The sequence below is a fragment of the Bombina bombina genome, chromosome 2, assembly GCF_027579735.1.
Source record: "Bombina bombina isolate aBomBom1 chromosome 2, aBomBom1.pri, whole genome shotgun sequence".
Taxonomy (NCBI): Eukaryota; Metazoa; Chordata; class Amphibia; order Anura; family Bombinatoridae; genus Bombina; species Bombina bombina.
In genome coordinates, this window is record NC_069500.1 from 570,468,947 (window position 1) to 570,491,691 (window position 22,745).

At 38.0% G+C, this 22,745-nt stretch overlaps 1 protein-coding gene across 1 annotated transcript in view; it reads left to right on the forward strand.

Moving 5' to 3' along the window:
* Positions 1 to 22,745, forward strand: part of GKAP1 (G kinase anchoring protein 1) — a 264,594-nt gene that overhangs the window by 15,525 nt on the left and 226,324 nt on the right. Inside the window, exon 3 of the mRNA XM_053699968.1 lies at positions 11,302 to 11,617. Coding sequence (XP_053555943.1) covers positions 11,321 to 11,617 — 297 coding nt within the window. The 5' untranslated portion in view covers positions 11,302 to 11,320. The remainder of the gene's footprint in view (positions 1 to 11,301; positions 11,618 to 22,745) is intronic.

Consider the following 22,745-nt stretch of genomic DNA (forward strand, 5'->3'; position numbering starts at 1 on the left):
AAAATTAGGTTTTCTAAGCTTAAGGTTATAATTATTGTTTCGAATTTAAACAATTTTAATAGTTGTTCTAGACCTAATATCACTGTATGCTGTAAAGAAACCGAACTAGTTAAACTAAAAACTGGCTGGGTTGGTGAAGTGGTGGGTACCCCTTGCACTGGTAGGAAAAAGGGAGTAGCCTTTCTATTTAATAAGAATCTCCACTATGAAATTACTAGTGTTGAAATGGACAAAGAAGAAAGATATTTAATTATACAGATTGTAGTGAAGGGAACTGTATTAATATTATGTAACATTTATGGACCTAATAAAAAAGATAAGAATTTCTGGGAAACGTTACAAGCCAAGCTGTTAACCCTTTTTCTCCTCTAATTTAATTATTGCAGGAGATTTTAATCTGACAGATTATCCCACTCTCGATAGACTTAAACCTTCTTTGAATAAAGACAATAAACAGCTTACCAAACTGTTTAAGAATTTTAAAAACCTTTTACATGTTAAAGATATCTGGCAGATACAAAATCCTCATTTAAAGAAATTTACATGCGAATCTCATGTCTAGAATAGACTTTTTTTTTTAATTAGTGAAAAATTAATGACTTTTGATATACATGCCGATGGCTTAAAATAAAATGGGCAGAATTAATCCATATTAATGCATCACCAGAAATCGGTACAGAAACGCTCTGGGAGAGTTTTAAAGCAGTGATTGGGGTGAGATCAAAGCATATTTGGTCCTACAGAAACGTAAATATACTACTAGAGACATTGAACTTGCTAACCAACTTCGCAACACCTACAATTCTTATATAAGTGACCCATCTAAAAAACTCTGGGAGATATACCAGAAAACTGAAAGAACAAGAGAAGTCTTTTTAGCTTAAAAAATTGAACAAGATTATCTTAAATCAAGGTTTTTCTTCTTCTGATATGGAGGCAAGTCGGGTAAATACCTAGCTAACCTAACAAAATCTAAAAAAAGAGACCTTTGATCGAAGCAATGAAAACATCGTCAGGTAGAACCACGATTAATAAAGAAATTAGTAATTATATCTATAAATATTTTCAAGATTTATATGCAGAACCAGAAATAAATGTTAAAATAAAAAATAAATTTTGGGAAAAAATACAGGTCCCCATCTTGGAAAAAGAAAGACTTGATGAGTTGAATGCCCCAATAACAAAAATTGAGGTGGAAAATGCTATTAAGAAAACTGCTACTAATAAAGCTGCTGGACCAGACCAGATCCCTAGTGAATTGTATAAAATCTTAGTAGATTATATAGTCTATCTACTAGTAGATTTGTTTAATCAATATTTTTTAAATAAATCAACATGCTGTTGTTATTTTGCAGCATCTTTAATAACACTGATTTTTAAAAAAAAATAAAAAAAAAATCCAGAAGATATTTCTTTTTATAGGCCGATTTCCCTACTAAATAATGACTATAAAATATTAATGACTATCATAGCAACAAGATTAAAATCTTTTATGGGACCACTTATACACAAAGATCTTCTTTAGGCTTTATGCCAGGAAGAAACTCTACCTGTAATCTCCGCAAACTACAGCTCATACTTAATACTGCACAAGAACAAATAGGCAAAAAACAAAAAAAGAATAAATTTAATACTGATACAGCTATAATCTCAATAGATGCTGAGAAGGCCTTCGACTCCATAACTTGGGACTATCTATTTTCAGCATTAAGAAAGTTTGGAGTCGTAGGATCCTTCTTACATTTCGTCTCTCAAATTTATAACACATCTTCAACCTCTATTATTATAAACGGTACCACCTCAGAATATTTCTCCCTACATAGGGGTTCTAGGCAAGGCTGCCCACTCTCCCCCTACCTATTTAATTTAGCTCTAGAGCCACTGGCCATCCTGTTAAGAAAAGAACTAGAACCGATTAAGCTGGGTAAAAGAAAAATAACAATATTACTCTATGCCGATGATTTACTGGTTTTATTAACTGACACTAAGAAAAATATACCAATCCTTACACAGATTCTACAGGAATTTGGCATGTTTTCAGGCTATAAAGGAAACTTACAGAAAACCGAAATTGACTGGTTAACTAAAAATAAAAACACTTTACAGATTACTCCATTTAAAGAGGCAAAAACACATTTACTTATCTAGGAATCAAATCATCTAAAAACATCAATGAATGGTATGATTTTAATTACCCACCAGTTTTTCTTAAAATTAAGCATGACATGGAAAAATGGACGAAATTTTAAATTATCATTAGCGGGTAAAATAAATTTAATAAAAATGTTATTATTCCCGAAATTATTATACCTTATGCAAAATCTACCAATCATTATAAAAAAAAAAAAAAGATCTAACGGCATATAAACAAATGTTTTTTTTTTTTTTTAAATTTTATTTTATTGAGGAGCAGGTTCAAATATACATCTATAAAACAATAACAAAAAAAAATAACACAGACACTTCATAATAAATAATAATATCAGCTACTTATACAACATGTGCTGGCCTCAAAACTGTAGAAAATGCTTATATCAAAATCAACAGCCTAATCCAGTTATACTTTTTGGAATGGTTATAATATAATAATGTCAAGAGCCCTGTACCTCAAAGTTTTTTCACATATTACCAAAAGCAAAAGCAACAAGATAAGACTGGGGAAAGGAAAGAAATAAACATAGAAGGAGAGAAAAAAAAATAAAAAAATAGGAGAAAACATATATATTGGGGGGGGGGGTCTCTTCCCCACTCCACCGACAGAGTGGGGCCACTAGAGACTAAACGATTGCGCCACTACCAATTTCTCCTCTCAATACAGCATTCTGAATCCATTCAGAATGTTTAAAAGGTGCAATAAGACTTCTTTGAACTTCTAGTGTATTGGAGAAAATATACTCTCCCCATTTCCTAAAAAAGTTATCAATTTCTCTTTCAGAAGATATCTACGTTTCATATTGTTCATAAAATTATTTGGAATTTAGCATATTCAGAAGGGAGGTAAACATAGGGCTTCTGTTAGATTTACAAGAGGAGATAATATTACAAAATTAATAAATTTTATATTTTCCTTCCTTCATATTCTCTTAAAAAGATAATTTCCTCCACATTCAGGGGGATTTTGGACTTTAATGTTTTTGAGAGCCAGAATGACACTTTTCCCCAGAACTTTGGGGCATGCCCAGATACAGTGAATCAAGTTGGCGTTTGGGTGGCGGCAGCGTGCACAATCATACCTTTGTGTTTTATTCCACTTCCCTAACTTCTCTGGGGTGATGTATGTCCTATTAATTATCTAAGGTGAGATTCGCGCCAGGATAACAAGGGAGTCGCTGACCAAGCCCTATCAACACTGTCTTGGATTGTCTTAAGCTCTATTTGAGGAATGTCTAATGACCATCTTTCGCAGAGCCGTTCCATACCATATAATCCTTCTTTAACTAATAATAAGCTGTACCATCGTGATATGGATGCTTTGCCTATCTGGCAGCAAATCAGGGCTTTATTTAAAGTTTCCCAGTTTGTATAAAAATCTTCAAGTGCTGTGTTATTGAGGAAGTGCCTGATTTGAAAGTATCCAAACATATCCCGATTAGGGAGATTATATTTTTCTTTTAGAAAACCAAATGTGTGTATAGCTTGTCTATCTAAATCAATACATTGTGCAAAATACACTAGACCTTCTGCCTTCCACCTCTTAAAAATTTCGGTGTCAGAACCTGCGGTGAAGAGTGGATTATTTTGTATTGGCAAATATTTGGAACACTGGAAATTAGCACCGACGGCCAGACATAATTTTTGCCAGGCTATGATAGGGTTTTTAAATGTATGCATCTCTTTAAGTAAAGGAGGCCAATCTTTTTGCCTCATATGTATTAAAGCTTTTAAGGAATAAGGTTTAAAAAAGCTATTTTCTACATCCTGAAGCGCTAACTGTCCCTTATCTAATAGCCGGTCTGGAACTATCTTCCTCAAACAGGCCAGATTATAGTTATAGATTGAAGGGAGGACAAAGCCTGCCTTTTCCTTTGGTTGATATAGTCTTTTTAGAGATAACTTATGCTTGGCTTTTCCCCATAAAAATCTCCTAAATGCAGAATTTAATATTTTTATATCTCCTTTTCGGAAGAAAAGAGGGATGTTCTGCATTATATACAGAAGTTTGGGCAGTGCGATCATTTTTATTAGGTTTATTTTGGCAGCTAATGTTAATGTAAAGGATGTTCATCTAGAGATATCCTCTAAGATTTTCTTAATTCAATGGCGACATTGACTTGATACCACTCTTCCGGGCAATTTGTAACATTAATACCCAGATATTTTACCATTTTGACCTCCTTAAAGGGCAGTGCCCCCAGAGATTCTCTGGTCCTGTTTAACCACAATATCTCTGATTTTTTTTTTAATTTATTGCATAACCTGAGAATGATCCAGATCTATCCAATAAACTCAATAGTATAGGTACATTCTCCTTAGTATTAGAAAGAAATACAAGCAGATTGTCTGCATATAAGGAAATTTGAATATCTATCTCCCCAAGTCTAACCCCCTTAATGGTGTTGCGTAATACTATGGCCAAGAGTTCAATGCACCGGTTAAAAAGTAACGGGGAAAGTGGGCACCCTTGTCGGGTACCCCGCGCCAATTGAAAACATTCTGTACACCTACCATTCACTATTAAGGCGGACCTTGGTTTATCATATAATGCTTGTATAAAGGAGAGGAAGGCACCTCTAATTCCAAACTGTTCTACTGTGGTAAATAAGTGATCCCAAACAATGGAATCAAATGCCTTTTCGGCGTCGAGAGCAATGATAGCCTTGTCCTCCCTGTCAACTCTATGTGATTTCTTTCTGATATTATAATATTCTGTTGTTAATAATAATTTCCTTAAGTTTGAAAAAAGGGACCTACCCTTTAAAAAAACAGTTTGATCTGGATGAATTAGCTTGTCCAAAATTTTTTGTAATCTAGCCGCCAAAATGCTTGTTAATAATTTATAGTCGGCGTTGAGCAAGGATATGGGACGATAGGAATCTAAATTTTCTGCATCCTTGCCCTTCTTTAAAATTAACACTATTAAGAACGCGCTAAAGTTACTCGAGATAGCATGTCCTTGCAAGTAATATGCATTGAACAATTCACATAGAGGATCCGTTATTTGCTGTATAAGAATTTTATAGTATTCTGCCGGAAATGTATCCGGACCTGCAGCCTTATTAAGCCTGCTTCCTTTTATTGCCTGAGTGACTTCCTCTCTATTTATTGGTTCGCACATCAACTTGCATGCATTCTCATCCAATGTAGGGAGCCTACATGTATCCCAGAAAGCGTTTTTATTGGCTTCATTAATATCCTTAGATAAAAAATTTTGAGTATAATATTCTAAGAATTTTTCGCTTATATCCTTAGACTGTGTTAACCTACTGCCGTTAACTGATATTGCAGATGTATAATTAGAGCCCCGATTTTGTTTAACTAGATTAGCTAAATTTTTACCTATCTTTCCCCATTCTTGTATAATCTTGCATTGACCCTAGCGAGTGTGCTGGCAGCTTTTTGTTGGAGGAATATATCTTTCTTTTTTTGCGTTGGCATAACTCTGCCAATTAGATGGCGAGGCTATATGTAAATATGTGTTATAAGCATTTGATAGCTGGTTTGTTAACTGTTCCTCCCTGAGCTGAGTTTTATTCCATAGTTTATGTAAGTATGCTTTTATTTCGCCACGGAGTACTGCCGTAGAGGCCTCCCAGTATGTCTCAGGGCTTTTAACTGAATTCTTATTCAAACATTCATACTTTTTCCAAGCATCTATTAACCAATTCTGAAATTTAAGATTTGAGTATAAATATTTGGGAAAGAATATGAGGGGCTATTTTTTCTGGAAGAACCAATTGATAGGGATAAAGATATTGGAGCATGATCTGAGATAGTAATCATATTTATTATGTCTGCCTCAGCGATCCCTATAAGCCTTTCATTTATTAATATATAATCTATCCGTGATAGTGATTTATATGTGTTGGACTTACATGTATAGCCTTTTGACTCTGGATTCGCCAAACATCCTTTAGATTTAGCGTGTTCCTGAATTTTCTAAAGCGAGTAATATTGCATTTTTCTCGGCCCATCCCTCTCGCCTTGAGCGGCCATCTATATAATGGGAGTTGAGCTATTAAATTAAAATCACCAGCAACTATCAGATTGCTTTCTATATATGGTGTCAATTTGGCTTTTATTTTCTCCCAGAATTCTGGGCTTTGATTGTTAGGTCCATAAATATTGCACAATATGCACAATATGTATACTTGCAATATTATAAACCGTCCCTCTACATCTATTTCTAAGTGGGCAATCTTGTATTTTAGATTTTTATGTAGCAAAATGGCCACCCCACATTTCCTGGTGGTCCCTACTGAAGCAATGACTTCGTCCACCCAATCTGTTCTCAATTTATTAACTTCCTTTTGGGTTACATACGTTTCCTGTAAAAATGCAATATTGCATTTGTTTTTTAATATTTTTTATGACCATTTTTCTTTTAATTGGGTTTGTTATGCCTCTGATATTCCAGGATACCAGATTGATATTTACTATCTCCGCCATTCTACTAACCTAAAGAATTTAATTCTCTTTTAACTTTATTCTCCATAGTGTAGCGGGTATCCCGAAAGCCTAATGCGACCCTCTCTACCTGGGGAGGGGGGGGGAGAGGAAGGGAGAGACATGGAGAAAACAAAAACAAACAAAAAATACAAAAAAAAATTAAAGATGAAAGGAGGGGAGGGAGAGATGACAAAAAACATACACTGGTAATTAAAATCATCTTCCATTATATGCATCAACACTGTGATAAGAATATTACTCTTTCGTATTCTTTGAGAACCAATCACATTCTTACTCATTCTCTAAAAACCTGTTTGCTTCTTGATGTGTATTTAACATAAACCAAGCGTTATCTTTACGGACCTTAATCCTAGCTGGATACAGTAGGAATGCTTCAAAACCTTTTTTAATAATGCGTGTACATAAAGGGGCCATAGCCTTCCGCCTATTTGTTGTTTCAAACGAGTAGTCCTGGAACATTAATAGTTTACCACCTTCTAGCAAGAATTCCTTCTTTTTGCGGTATGCATTTAGCAGATCTACTTTGTCTTGGTAGTTTAACAGTTTCACTATCACTTGTCTAGGTATCTGTGCGCCATCAGCTCTTATTCTTTCCTGCCCTGTTCTATGCACTCTTTCAACCACTATCTGTCGTTTAGGGTCTGACATGTCTAATAGGTGGGGTAATTTCTCTACTATAAATTTTTTTAAATCGGTATATTCTGCTGTTTCTGGAACCCCTATGAGTCTCAGGTTATTCCTTCTGGATCTATCCTCTAGGTCATCTACCTTGTCCTGCAGTTTTTTTAATGAGGTTCTATAAAGGCTTGAATCTTGTTCTGCTGTGTTCATTCTATCCTCGATGTCTGATATGCACAGTTCAACTGCTTCTATTCTGCTATTGAAAACATGTATTTCATTTGTAAGTGTAAGCACATCTAGGAATCAAATTATCTAAAAATATCAATGAATGGTATGATTTTAATTACCCACCAGTTTTTCTTAAAATTAAGCATGACATGGAAAAATGGGCGAAATTTAAATTATCATTAACGGGTAAAATAAATTTAATAAAAATGTTATTATTCCCGAAATTATTATACCTTATGCAAAATCTACCAATCATTATTAAAAAAAAAAAAAAAGATCTAACGGCATATAAACAAATGGTGACTCAATTTTTATGGGGGAGAAAAAGAAAAGCAATTTCTTACAAAAAAACTGTCTCTCTAGAATGAATGGGGGATTTGCAATGCCAGACATTGAATTATATAATCTAGTAGGTATTGGCAAGATTTTTATGGACTGGGCTGCGAGAGCAGATTATTATACAATAGCAGAGTTAGATGAAGCAGTAAATCATCCTTACTCTCCCTTAGCATTACTCCATATCCCTCCTGAAAAATCTCCTGCGAAAATCAAACAATTGAAAATGATACATAATGTGATAATAGCATGGAATAAATTAGCTAAAGTTTTTAGATACTAAAACCTCATATTCACAATATTTACCACTCATGGGTAACCCTAACTTTATCCCAGCTTTAAACTCCAAAATCATTAATAACTGGTCAGCAAAAGGGTTAAAAAATGTATACCAATTTTTAATTGGGGGAATTTGGGGTAATAGTGAATTTTACGCCTACCTACAAGCGCATCATTATATACAGCAATTATCCGATAAAATTCTGACAGAAGGAATATGAAGTATTTTAGAACCAGCTTTAAAACTGTTTAATATAGGGAAGTATTCAATATCGCTGTTATATAAGATAATTATATCCTCTAAGGGAGAAAACAACCTACAAACCCTAGCTAATAATTGGCAAATCACCCTGGAAAGAATACAGGAAAGCTGTAAGTCCATAGATGCAGCTACAATATCTACTTCTTGGAGAGAAACACACACAAAGTTTGTAAATAAAATATATATTACACCCGCTGTTAAAGCTAGATGGACAACAATGGGAATATCTTGCCCTAAATGTAGAAAGCTAAGAGCTGATTTGCATCATTATTTCTGGGATTGTCCCAAAATTAAAAAATTCTGGTACAAAATAAATAACTTGATCAACAGAATTAATGCAATTAGTATCCAGCTAACAGATAGTCTTATTTTCTTCTTTGATATAAAAGAATACTCCTTTAAGAATTCATGCCAACTAAATGTTATAATTATAACAGACTTCTGATCTTAAAATCTGATAAACCTCCTACCCTGAGAGAATTTAAACAAAAAAATCAAAATCAAGTTATTCTAGAACAAATGGATAGTTCAGTTAGCTCTGAAATGCTAATAAATAGGTTCTTCCAAAAATGGAAAAATATAATTCTAGATTTCCTGGAAGAAAATTAGAGGCACTATATATCTGCAAACAGCGATTGCAAATAACAAATTCCCAAGATTGGCAGATTAGAAATTGAGGAGGGGGTTTTGTCCCTTTCCCCCCCCCCTTTTTCTTTCTTTTTTCTTTTATAAAAATTGGTATAAAATTAACCAACAAGGTTGACTTTTGATAAAAATATATGGTTTTATCACTGGCAGAGATTATGCACAATAGAATGTTAATTTAATATAATATATAAAAGGAGTATGATAGTATTTTGATTTAAAAGGTAAAAAGGGTTTGGCTTATTATATTGAATACAAAATTTACCTAGCTATTCCTTTTCTCTTGTTAAGTGTATCCAGTCCACGGATCATCCATTACTTGTGGGATATTCTCTTTCCCAACAGGAAGTTGCAAGAGGATCACCCACAGCAGAGCTGCTATATAGCTCCTCCCCTCACTGCCATATCCAGTCATTCTCTTGCAACTCTCAACAAAGATGGACGTAGTAAGAGGAAAGTGGTGTATTATAGTTAGTTTTTTAACTTCAATCTAAAGTTCTTCAAGGGGTTCTGTTTGAACCCCTTCATTCTATTGATATCAAACTTCTTTCATGGAAAGTTCTTTTTCTGATGGCTATTTCCTCGGCTCGAAGAGTCTCGGAATTATCTGCCTTACATTGTGATTCTCCTTATCTGATCTTTCATTCAGATAAAGTTGTTCTGCGTACAAAACCTGGGTTTTTACCTAAGGTGGTTTCTAACAAGAATATCAATCAAGAGATTGTTGTTCCATCATTATGTCCTAATCCTTCTTCAAAGAAGGAACGTCTTTTGCATAATCTAGACGTAGTCCGTGCCTTGAAGTTTTACTTACAGGCTACTAAAGATTTTCGCCAAACATCTAACCTGTTTGTTGTTTACTCTGGACAGAGGAGAGGTCAGAAGGCCTCGGCAACCTCTCTTTCTTTTTGGCTTCGGAGTATAATCCGTTTAGCCTATGAGACTGCTGGACAGCAGCCTCCTGAAAGGATTACAGCTCATTCTACTAGAGCTGTGGCTTCCACCTGGGCCTTTAAAAATGAGGCCTCTGTTGAACAGATTTGCAAGGCTGCAACTTGGTCTTCCCTTCATACTTTTTACAAATTTTACAAATTTGATACTTTTGCTTCTTCAGAGGCTGTTTTTGGGAGACAGGTTCTACAGGCAGTGGTTCCTTCCGTTTAAGTTCCTGCCTTGTCCCTCCCATCATCCGTGTACTTTAGCTTTGGTATTGGTATCCCACAAGTAATGGATGATCCGTGGACTGGATACACTTAACAAGAGAAAACATAATTTATGCTTACCTGATAAATTTATTTCTCTTGTAGTGTATCCAGTCCACGGCCCGCCCTGTCCTTTTCAGGCAGGTCTAAATTTTAATTGAACTACAGTCACCACTGCACCCTATGGTTTCTCCTTTCTCGGCTTGTTTCGGTCGAATGACTGGATATGGCAGTGAGGGGAGGAGCTATATAGCAGCTCTGCTGTGGGTGATCCTCTTGCAACTTCCTGTTGGGAAGGAGAATATCCCACAAGTAATTGATGATCCGTGGACTGGATACACTAGAAGAGAAATGAATTTATCAGGTAAGCATAAATTATGTTTTTTTTTGTTTCTTCTCCTAATGTCAAAGGCCTTGCATGGCAGACTTATACATTGGCATATGATTTGTGATATGTATTTTGCTGTTGGTATATAAATAAATAAAAATAAAAAAAACTATCTTTTATAATTTGATAAAATCAAAGGGGTTTATGACTTGTACTTGAGCCATATAAATGTTCTCATTTTGGAGAACTTATGTATCTGATGTTAAACTTATGCTTTATTCTCTTGTGTACTTTTTTTTTTTTTATAAAACCTAAATTTTTTATTTATATATTTTTTAACCTCTTGTTTCTCTGTGATGTAACTATTGTTAACATTTAAGTTTTCTTTACAGCCTATCTAGACAAATTAACTGACTCCCACCACAACGTTCAGTTCTCCTCTCTCCTGCCTTCTCTCATTAAGTAAACAAAGGGCCAGTAAGAATTATTTATTTATTTTGTACATGTGCAGAGCATCGTCCTACTGTAGAACTAACCTCTCTTCCAGGCACCTTGCATATCTCTATAATTCCTGAAAAAAACACTTTAAATACCTCAATTTATTCTTTATTGCAAAAACATAACCTCTGCACTACCTTTCCTCCAGCATATGTATTTTACACGTTTACATTACTATAGGTAACTTTCTGTTGCCATTCAGTATAAGCAAATTCTCATACCATTTCAATATGTATATGTCAATAACATGGTTTTATGTGGTCATTTTCCAGCAGAGACCATTTCTACAGTGCAATGGCTTCAGCTGTGGTGAGCCTAGTTCCTACTACTGCTTCTCGTTTTGCGCTGCTACAAGTGGACAGCAGCAGTGATTCTGACTCAGAAAATGCTAGAGGAGTTCGCAGTGCCGGAAAGTCTCGCACTACATCTTCTACTGGCGGGAAATCCAATTCAAATGAGAAGAAACGGGAAAAGAGAAGAAAAAAGAAAGAGCAGCAACAAAGTGAAGCTAATGAGGTACTTTTCATAAAACAGTCCGACCCTTTGAGTAATTTTTTATATTTTCTAATTAAATATTTGCAAAATACAAAATAACCCATTTCATATTCACGTTTTAAAGGTCTTCTCCTCAGTTACTTCTTTGTCATACGCTGTCAAATAAGTCATAACGACATGGCCAACAGTATTGAAAGTAAACACAGCTATTCTTCTGTTCTATAGTACATCCAAATTACTCCTTCACACAGTATGCTATTTAAGATATGTCCTTCCATATAGATGGGTACTTTGTACAATCCCCATTTCTCTTGTTAAGTGTATCCAGTCCACGGATCATCCATTACTTGTGGGATATTCTCCCTCCCAACAGGAAGTTGCAAGAGGATCACCCACAGCAGAGCTGCTATATAGCTCCTCCCCTCACTGCCATATCCAGTCATTCTCTTGCAACTCTCAACTAAGATGGAGGTCGTAAGAGGACTGTGGTGTTTTATACTTAGTTTATTTCTTCAATCAAAAGTTTGTTATTTTTAAATGGTACCGGAGTGTACTGTTTATCTCAGGCAGTATTTAGAAGAAGAATCTGCCTGCGTTTTCTATGATCTTAGCAGAAGTAACTAAGATCCTTTGCTGTTCTCACATATTCTGAGGAGTGAGGTAACTTCAGAGGGGGAATAGCGTGCAGGTTTTCCTGCAATAAGGTATGTGCATTTAAAATATTTTTCTAGGGATGGAATTTGCTAGAAAATGCTGCTGATACCGAAGTAATGTAAGTAAAGCCTTAAATGCAGTGATAGCGACTGGTGTCAGGCTTATTAATAGAGATACATACTCTTATAAAAGTGTATTTCTTTCATGTAATTAACAAGAGTCCATGAGCTAGTGACGTATGGGATATACATTCCTACCAGGAGGGGCAAAGTTTCCCAAACCTTAAAATGCCTATAAATACACCCCTCACCACACCCACAAATCAGTTTTACAAACTTTGCCTCCAAGGGAGGTGGTGAAGTAAGTTTGTGCTAGATTCTACGTTGATATGCGCTCCGCAGCAAGTTGGAGCCCGGTTTTCCTCTCAGCGTGCAGTGAATGTCAGAGGGATGTGAAGAGAGTATTGCCTATTGAATGCAGTGATCTCCTTCTACGGGGTCTATTTCATAAGGTTCTCTGTTATCGGTCGTAGAGATTCATCTCTTACCTCCCTTTTCAGATCGACGATATACTCTTATATTTACCATTACCTCTACTGATTCTCGTTTCAGTACTGGTTTGGCTTTCTACAAACATGTAGATGAGTGTCCTGGGGTAAGTAAGTCTTATTTTCTGTGACACTCTAAGCTATGGTTGGGCACTTTATTTATAAAGTTCTAAATATATGTATTCAAACATTTATTTGCCTTGACTCAGAATGTTCAACTTTCCTTATTTTCAGACAGTCAGTTTCATATTTGGGATTATGCATTGAATTATCATATTTTTCTTACCTCAAAAATTTGACTTTTTTCCCTGTGGGCTGTTAGGCTCGCGGGGGCTGAAAATGCTTCATTTTATTGCGTCATTCTTGGCGCGGACTTTTTTGGCGCAAAAATTCTTTTCCGTTTCCGGCGTCATACGTGTCGCCGGAAGTTGCGTCATTTTTTGACGTTATTTTGCGCCAAAAATGTCGGCGTTCCGGATGTGGCGTCATTTTTGGCGCCAAAAGCATTTAGGCGCCAAATAATGTGGGCGTCTTATTTGGCGCTAAAAAATATGGGCGTCGCTTTTGTCTCCACATTATTTCAGTCTCATTTTTCATTTGCTTCTGGTTGCTAGAAGCTTGATATTTGGCATTCTTTCCCATTCCTGAAACTGTCTTATAAGGAATTTGATCTATTTTGCTTTATATGTTGTTTTTTCTCTTACATATTGCAAGATGTCTCACGTTGCATCTGAGCCAGAAGATACTACAGGAAAATCACTGCCTGCTGGATCTACCAAAGCTAAGTGTATCTGCTGTAAACTTTTGGTAGCTATTCCTCCAGCTGTTGTTTGTAATAATTGTCATGACAAACTTGTTAAAGCAGATAATATTTCCTTTAGTAATGTACCATTGCCTGTTGCGGTTCCCTCAACATCTAAGGTGCAGAATGTTCCTGATAACATAAGAGATTTTGTTTCTGAATCTATAAAGAAGGCTTTGTCTGTTATTTCTCCTTCTAGTAAACGTAAAAAGTCTTTTAAATCTTCTCTCTCTACAGATGAATTTTTAAATGAACACCATCATTCTGATTCTTTGGACTCTTCTGGTTCAGAGGATTCTATCTCAGAGATTGATGCTGATAAATCTTCATATTTATTTAAGATGGAATTTATTCGCTCTTTACTTAAAGAAGTACTAATTGCTTTAGAAATAGAGGATTCTAGTCCTCTTGATACTAATTCTATACGTTTGGATAAGGTTTTTAAAGCTCCTGCGGTTATTCCAGAAGTTTTTCCTGTTCCTAATGCTATTTCTGCAGTAATTTCCAAAGAATGGGATAAATTGGGTAATTCATTTACTCCTTCTAAACGTTTTAAGCAATTATATCCTGTTCCGCCTGATAGGTTAGAATTTTGGGACAAAATCCCTAAAGTTGATGGGGCTATTTCTACCCTTGCTAAACGTACTACCATTCCTACGTCAGATGGTACCTCGTTTAAGGATCCTTTAGATAGAAAAATTGAATCTTTTCTAAGAAAAGCTTATCTGTGTTCAGGTAATCTTCTTAGACCTGCTATATCATTGGCTGATGTTGCTGCAGCTTCAACTTTTTGGTTGGAAACTCTAGCGCAACAAGTAACAAATCGTGATTCTCATGATATTATTATTCTTCTCCAGCATGCTAATAATTTTATCTGTGATGCCATTTTTGATATTATTAGAGTTGATGTTAGGTTTATGTCTCTGGCTATCTTAGCCAGAAGAGCTTTATGGCTTAAGACTTGGAATGCTGATATGGCTTCTAAATCAACTCTACTTTCCATTTCTTTCCAGGGAAACAAATTATTTGGTTCTCAGTTGGATTCTATTATTTCAACTGTTACTGGTGGGAAAGGAACTTTTTTACCACAGGATAAAAAATCTAAAGGTAAAAACAGGGCTAACAATCTTTTTCGTTCCTTTCGTTTCAACAAAGAACAAAAGCCTGATCCTTCGTCCTCAGGAGCAGTTTCAGTTTGGAAACCATCTCCAGTCTGGAATAAATCCAAGCCTGCTAGAAAGGCAAAGCCTGCTTCTAAGTTCACATGAAGGTACGGCCCTCATTCCAGTTCAGCTGGTAGGGGGCAGGTTACGTTTTTTCAAAGAAATTTGGATCAATTCTGTTCACAATCTTTGGATTCAGAACATTGTTTCAGAAGGGTACAGAATTGGTTTCAAGATGAGACCTCCTGCAAAGAGATTTTTTCTTTCCCGTGTCCCAGTAAATCCAGTGAAAGCTCAAGCATTTCTGAATTGTGTTTCAGATCTAGAGTTGGCTGGAGTAATTATGCCAGTTCCAGTTCCGGAACAGGGGATGGGGTTTTATTCAAATCTCTTCATTGTACCAAAGAAGGAGAATTCCTTCAGACCAGTTCTGGATCTAAAATTATTGAATCGTTATGTAAGGATACCAACTTTCAAGATGGTAACTGTAAGGACTATATTGCCTTTTGTTCAGCAAGGGAATTATATGTCCACAATAGATTTACAGGATGCATATCTGCATATTCCGATTCATCCAGATCATTATCAGTTCCTGAGATTCTCTTTTCTAGACAAGCATTACCAATTTGTGGCTCTACCGTTTGGCCTTGCTACAGCTCCAAGAATTTTCACAAAGATTCTCGGTGCCCTTCTGTCTGTAATCAGAGAACAGGGTATTGTGGTATTTCCTTATTTGGACGATATCTTGGTACTTGCTCAGTCTTTACATTTAGCAGAGTCTCATACGAATCGACTTGTGTTGTTTCTTCAAGATCATGGTTGGAGGATCAATTTACCAAAAAGTTCTTTGATTCCTCAAACAAGGGTAACCTTTCTGGGTTTCCAGATAGATTCAGTGTCCATGACTCTGTCTTTAACAGACAAGAGACGTCTAAAATTGATTACAGCTTGTCGAAACCTTCAGTCTCAATCATTCCCTTCGGTAGCCTTATGCATGGAAATTCTAGGTCTTATGACTGCTGCATCGGACGCGATCCCCTTTGCTCGTTTTCACATGCGACCTCTTCAGCTCTGTATGCTGAACCAATGGTGCAGGGATTACACGAAGATATATCAATTAATATCTTTAAAACCGATTGTTCGACACTCTCTAACGTGGTGGACAGATCACCATCGTTTAATTCAGGGGGCTTCTTTTGTTCTTCCGACCTGGACTGTAATTTCAACAGATGCAAGTCTCACAGGTTGGGGAGCTGTGTGGGGATCTCTGACGGCACAAGGAGTTTGGGAATCTCAGGAGGTGAGATTACCGATCAATATTTTGGAACTCCGTGCAATTTTCAGAGCTCTTCAGTTTTGGCCTCTTCTGAAGAGAGAATCGTTCATTTGTTTTCAGACAGACAATGTCACAACTGTGGCATACATCAATCATCAAGGAGGGACTCACAGTCCTCTGGCTATGAAAGAAGTATCTCGAATTTTGGTTTGGGCGGAATCCAGCTCCTGTCTAATCTCTGCGGTTCATATCCCAGGTATAGACAATTGGGAAGCGGATTATCTCAGTCGCCAAACGTTGCATCCGGGCGAATGGTCTCTTCACCCAGAGGTATTTCTTCAGATTGTTCAAATGTGGGGGCTCCCAGAGATAGATCTGATGGCCTCTCATCTAAACAAGAAACTTCCCAGGTATCTGTCCAGATCCCGGGATCCTCATGCGGAGGCAGTGGATGCATTATCACTTCCTTGGAAGTATCATCCTGCCTATATCTTTCCGCCTCTAGTTCTTCTTCCAAGAGTAATCTCCAAGATTCTGAGGGAATGCTCGTTTGTTCTGCTAATAGCTCCGGCATGGCCTCACAGGTTTTGGTATGCGGATCTTGTCCGGATGGCATCTTGCCAACCATGGACTCTTCCGTTAAGACCAGACCTTCTGTCGCAAGGTCCTTTTTTCCATCCGGATCTGAAATCCTTAAATTTAAAGGTATGGAGATTGAACGCTTGATTCTTGGTCAAAGAGGTTTCTCTGACTCCGTGATTAATACTATGTTACAGGCTCGTAAATCTGTATCTCGAGAGATATATTATAGAGTCTGGAAGACTTATATTTCTTGGTGTCTTTCTCATCATTTTTCTTGGCATTCTTTTAGAATACCGAGAATTTTACAGTTTCTTCAGGATGGTTTAGATAAGGGTTTGTCCGCAAGTTCTTTGAAAGGACAAATCTCCGCTCTTTCTGTTCTTTTTCACAGAAAGATTGCTATTCTTCCTGATATTCATTGTTTTGTACAAGCTTTGGTTCGTATAAAACCTGTCATTAAGTCAATTTCTCCTCCATGGAGTTTGAATTTGGTTCTGGGAGCTCTTCAAGCTCCTCCGTTTGAACCTATGCATTCATTGGACATTAAATTACTTTCTTGGAAAGTTTTGTTCCTTTTGGCCATCTCTTCTGCTAGAAGAGTTTCTGAATTATCTGCTCTTTCTTGTGAGTCTCCTTTTCTGATTTTTCATCAGGATAAGGCGGTGTTGCGAACTTCTTTTGAATTTTTACCTAAAGTTGTGAATTCCAACAACATTAGTAGAGAAATTGTGGTTCCTTCATTATGTCCTAATCCTAAGAATTCTAAGGAGAAATTGTTGCATTCTTTGGATGTTGTTAGAGCTTTGAAATATTATGTTGAAGCTACGAAATCTTTCCGTAAGACTTCTAGTCTATTTGTTATCTTTTCCGGTTCTAGGAAAGGCCAGAAAGCTTCTGCCATTGCTTTGGCATCTTGGTTGAAATCTTTAATTCATCTTGCCTATGTTGTCGGGTAAAATTCCGCCTCAGAGAATTACAGCTCATTCTACTAGGTCAGTATCTACTTCCTGGGCGTTTAGGAATGAAGCTTCGGTTGACCAGATCTGCAAAGCAGCAACTTGGTCCTCTTTGCATACTTTTACTAAATTCTACCATTTTGATGTATTTTCTTCTTCTGAAGCAGTTTTTGGTAGAAAAGTTCTTCAGGCAGCGGTTTCAGTTTGAATCTTCTGCTTATGTTTTTCGTTAAACTTTATTTTGGGTGTGGATTATTTTCAGCAGGAATTGGCTGTCTTTATTTTATCCCTCCCTCTCTAGTGACTCTTGTGTGGAAAGATCCACATCTTGGGTAGTCATTATCCCATACGTCACTAGCTCATGGACTCTTGTTAATTACATGAAAGAAAACATAATTTATGTAAGAACTTACCTGATAAATTCATTTCTTTCATATTAACAAGAGTCCATGAGGCCCACCCTTTTTTGTGGTGGTTATGATTTTTTTGTATAAGGCACAATTATTCCAATTCCTTATTTTATATGCTTCGCACTTTTTTTCTTATCACCCCACTTCTTGGCTATTCGTTAAACTGATTTGTGGGTGTGGTGAGGGGTGTATTTATAGGCATTTTAAGGTTTGGGAAACTTTGCCCCTCCTGGTAGGAATGTATATCCCATACGTCACTAGCTCATGGACTCTTGTTAATATGAAAGAAATGAATTTATCAGGTAAGTTCTTACATAAATTATGTTTTTAAAACGTTTGCTGACATGTTTAATCGTTTTTTACATATGTTTGGTGATAAAACTTATTGGGGCCTAGTTTTTTCCACATGGCTGGCTTGAATTTTGCCTAGAAACAGTTCCCTGAGGCTTCCCACTGTTGTAATATGAGTGGGAGGGGCCTATTTTAGCGTTTTTTTGCACAGCAAAAATTACAGACACAGACATCCAGCTTCTTCCTGCATGATCCAGGACTTCTCTGAAGGGCTCAAAAGGCTTCAAAAGTCGTATTGAGGGAGGTAAAAAGCCACAGTAGAGCTGTGGCAGTTGTTGTGACTGTTTAAAAAACGTTTGTCATTTGTTATTCCGTTTTTGGTATTAAGGGGTTAATCATCCATTTGCAAGTGGGTGCAATGCTCTGCTAACTTATTACATACACTGTAAAAATTTCGTTAGTGTAACTGCATTTTTTCACTGTTATTTCAAAATGTGGGAAAATTTGTGTTTCTTAAAGGCGAAGTAACGTTTTTTATATTGCTTGTAAACTTGTTTTAAAGTGTTTTCCAAGCTTGCTAGTCTCATTGCTAGTCTGTTTAAACATGTCTGACACAGAGGAACCTACTTGTTCATTATGTTTGAAAGCCATGGTGGAGCCCCATAGGAGAATGTGTACTAAATGTATTGATTTCACCTTAAACAGTAAAGATCAGTCTTTATCTATAAAATAATTATCACCAGAGGGTTCTGTCGAGGGGGAAGTTATGCCGACTAACTCTCCCCACGTGTCAGACCCTTCGCCTCCCGCTCAGGGGACGCACGCTAATATGGCGTCAATTACATCAGGGACGCCCATAGCGATTACCTTGCAGGACATGGCTGCAATCATGAATAATACCTTGTCAGAGGTATTATCTAGATTGCCTGAATTAAGAGGCAAGCGCGATAGCTCTGGTGTTAGGAGAGATACAGAGCGCGCAAATGCTGTTAGAGCCATGTCTGATACTGCGTCACAGTATGCAGAACATGAGGACGGAGAGCTTCAGTCTGTGGGTGACATCTCTGACTCGGGGAAACCTGATTCAGAGATTTCTAATTTTAAATTTAAGCTTGAGAACCTCCGTGTATTGCTTGGGGAGGTATTAGCTGCTCTGAATGACTGTAACACAGTTGCAATTCCAGAGAAATTGTGTAGGCTGGATAGATACTATGCGGTGCCGGTGTGTACTGACGTTTTTCCTATACCTAAAAGGCTTACAGAAATTATTAGCAAGGAGTGGGATAGACCCGGTGTGCCCTTTTCCCCACCTCCTATATTTAGAAAAATGTTTCCAATAGACGCCACTACACGGGACTTATGGCAGACGGTCCCTAAGGTGGAGGGAGCAGTTTCTACTTTAGCAAAGCTTACCACTATCCCGGTTGAGGACAGTTGTGCTTTTTCAGTTCCAATAGATAAAAAATTGGAGGGTTACCTTAAGAAAATGTTTATTCAACAAGGATTTATTTTACAGCCCCTTGCATGCATTGCGCCTGTCACTGCTGCGGCGGCATTCTGGTTTGAGGCCCTGGAAGAGGCCATCCAGACAGCTCCATTGAATGAAATTATTGACAAGCTTAGAACGCTTAAGCTAGCTAACTCATTTGTTTCTGATGCCATTGTTCATTTGACTAAACTAACGGCTAAGAATTCCGGATTCGCCATCCAGGCGCGTAGGGCGCTATGGCTTAAATCCTGGTCAGCTGACGTGACTTCAAAGTCTAAATTACTCAACATTTCTTTCAAGGGGCAGACCTTATTCGGGCCTGGCTTGAAGGAAATTATTGCTGACATTACTGGAGGCAAGGGTCATACCCTTCCTCAGGACAGGGCCAAATCAAAGGCCAAACAGTCTAATTTTCGTGCCTTTCGAAATTTCAAGGCAGGAGCAGCATCAACTTCCTCCGCTTCAAAACAAGAGGGAACTGTTGCTCATTCCAGACAGGCCTGGAAACCTAACCAGTCCTGGAAGAAGGGCAAGCAGGCCAGAAAGCCTGCTGCTGCCCCCAGGACAGCATGAAGGAACAGCCCCCTATCCGGAAACGGATCTAGTGGGGGGTAGACTTTCTCTCTTCGCCCAGGCGTGGGCAAGAGATGTTCAGGATCCCTGGGGGTTGGAGATCATATCTCAGGGATATCTTCTGGACTTCAAAGCTTCTCCTCCACAAGGGAGATTTCATCTTTCAAGGTTATCAGCAAACCAGATAAAGAAAGAGGCATTCCTAAGCTGTGTGCAAGACCTCCTAGTAATGGGAGTGATCCATCCAGTTCCGCGGACGGAACAAGGACAGGGATTTTATTCAAATCTGTTTGTGGTTCCCAAGAAAGAGGGAACCTTCAGACCAATCTTGGATCTAAAGATCTTAAACAAATTCCTCAGAGTTCCATCATTCAAAATGGAAACTATTCGGACCATCCTACCCATGATCCAAGAGGGTCAGTACATGACCACAGTGGACTTAAAGGATGCCTACCTTCACATACCGATTCACAAAGATCATCATCGGTTCCTAAGGTTTGCCTTTCTAGACAGGCATTACCAATTTGTAGCTCTTCCCTTCGGGTTGGCCACTGCCCCGAGAATTTTTACAAAGGTTCTGGGCTCACTTCTGGCGGTTCTAAGACCGCGAGGCATAGCGGTGGCTCCGTATCTAAACGACATCCTGATACAGGCGTCAAGCTTTCAAATTGCCAAGTCTCATACAGAGATAGTTCTGGCATTTCTGAGGTCGCATGGGTGGAAAGTGAACGTGGAAAAGAGTTCTCTATCCCCACTCACAAGAGTCTCCTTCCTAGGGACTCTTATAGATTCTGTAGAGATGAAAATTTACCTGACGGAGTCCAGGTTATCAAAACTTCTAAATGCTTGCCGTGTCCTAAATTTCAGTCCACGCCCGTCAGTGGCTCAGTGCATGGAAGTAATCGGCTTAATGGTAGCGGCAATGGACGTGCCATTTGCGCGCCTGCATCTCAGACCGCTGCAATTATGCATGCTAAGTCAGTGGAATGGGGATTACTCAGATTTGTCCCCTCTACTAAATCTGGATCAAGAGGCCAGAGATTCTCTTCTCTGGTGGCTTTCTCAGGTCCATCTGTCCAAGGGTATGACCTTTCACAGGCCAGATTGGACGATTGTAACAACAGATGCCAGCCTTCTAGGAGGTGTTTGCTCAACTGGTCCATCGTTGGGGCAAACCAGAACTGGATCTTATGGCGTCTCGCCAGAACGCCAAGCTTCCTTGTTACGGATCCAGGTCCAGGGACCCGGGAGCAACGCTGATAGATGCTCTAGCAGCTCCTTGGTTCTTCAACCTGGCCTATGTGTTTCCACCGTTTCCTCTGCTCCCTCGACTGATTGCCAAAATCAAACAGGAGAGAGCATCTGTGATTCTGATAGCGCCTGCATGGCCACGCAGGACCTGGTATGCAGACCTAGTGGACATGTCATCTCTTCCACCATGGACTCTGCCTCTGACTCAGGACCTTCTAATACAAGGTCCTTTTAATCATCCAAATCTACTTTCTCTGAGACTGACTGCATGGAGATTGAACGCTTGATTCTATCAAGGCTAGGCTTCTCCGAGTCAGTCATTGATACCTTAATACAGGCTCGGAAGCCTGTCACCAGGAAAATCTACCATAGGATATGGCGTAAATATCTTTATTGGTGTGAATCCAAGAGTTACTCATGGAGTAAGGTTAGGATTCCTAGGATATTGTCCTTTCTCCAAGAGGGTTTGGACAAAGGCTTATCAGCTAGTTCTTTAAAAGGACAGATCTCTGCTCTGTCTATTCTTTTGCACAAGCGTCTGGCAGACGTTCCAGACGTCCAGGCATTTTGTCAGGCTTTGGTTAGGATTAAGCCTGTGTTTAAAACTGTTGCTCCCCCGTGGAGCTTAAACTTGGTTCTTAAAGTTCTTCAGGGAGTTCCGTTTGAACCCCTTCATTCCATTGATATTAAACTTTTATCTTGGAAAGTTCTGTTTTTGATGGCTATTTCCTCGGCTCGAAGAGTCTCTGAGTTATCTGCCTTACATTGTGATTCTCCTTATCTGATTTTTCATTCAGACAAGGTAGTTCTGCGTACCAAACCTGGGTTTTTACCTAAGGTGGTTTCTAACAGGAATATCAATCAAGAGATTGTTGTTCCATCATTGTGTCCTAATCCTTCTTCAAAGAAGGAACGTCTTTTGCATAATCTGGACGTAGTCCGTGCCTTGAAGTTTTACTTACAGGCTACTAAAGATTTTCGTCAAACATCTGCCCTGTTTGTCGTTTACTCTGGACAGAGGAGAGGTCAAAAAGCTTCGGCAACCTCTCTCTCCTTTTGGCTTCGGAGAATAATACGCTTAGCCTATGAGACTGCTGGACAGCAGCCCCCTGAAAGGATTACAGCTCATTCTACTAGAACTGTGGCTTCCACCTGGGCCTTTAAAAATGAGGCCTCTGTTGAACAGATTTGCAAGGCTGCGACTTGGTCTTCGCTTCACACCTTTTCAAA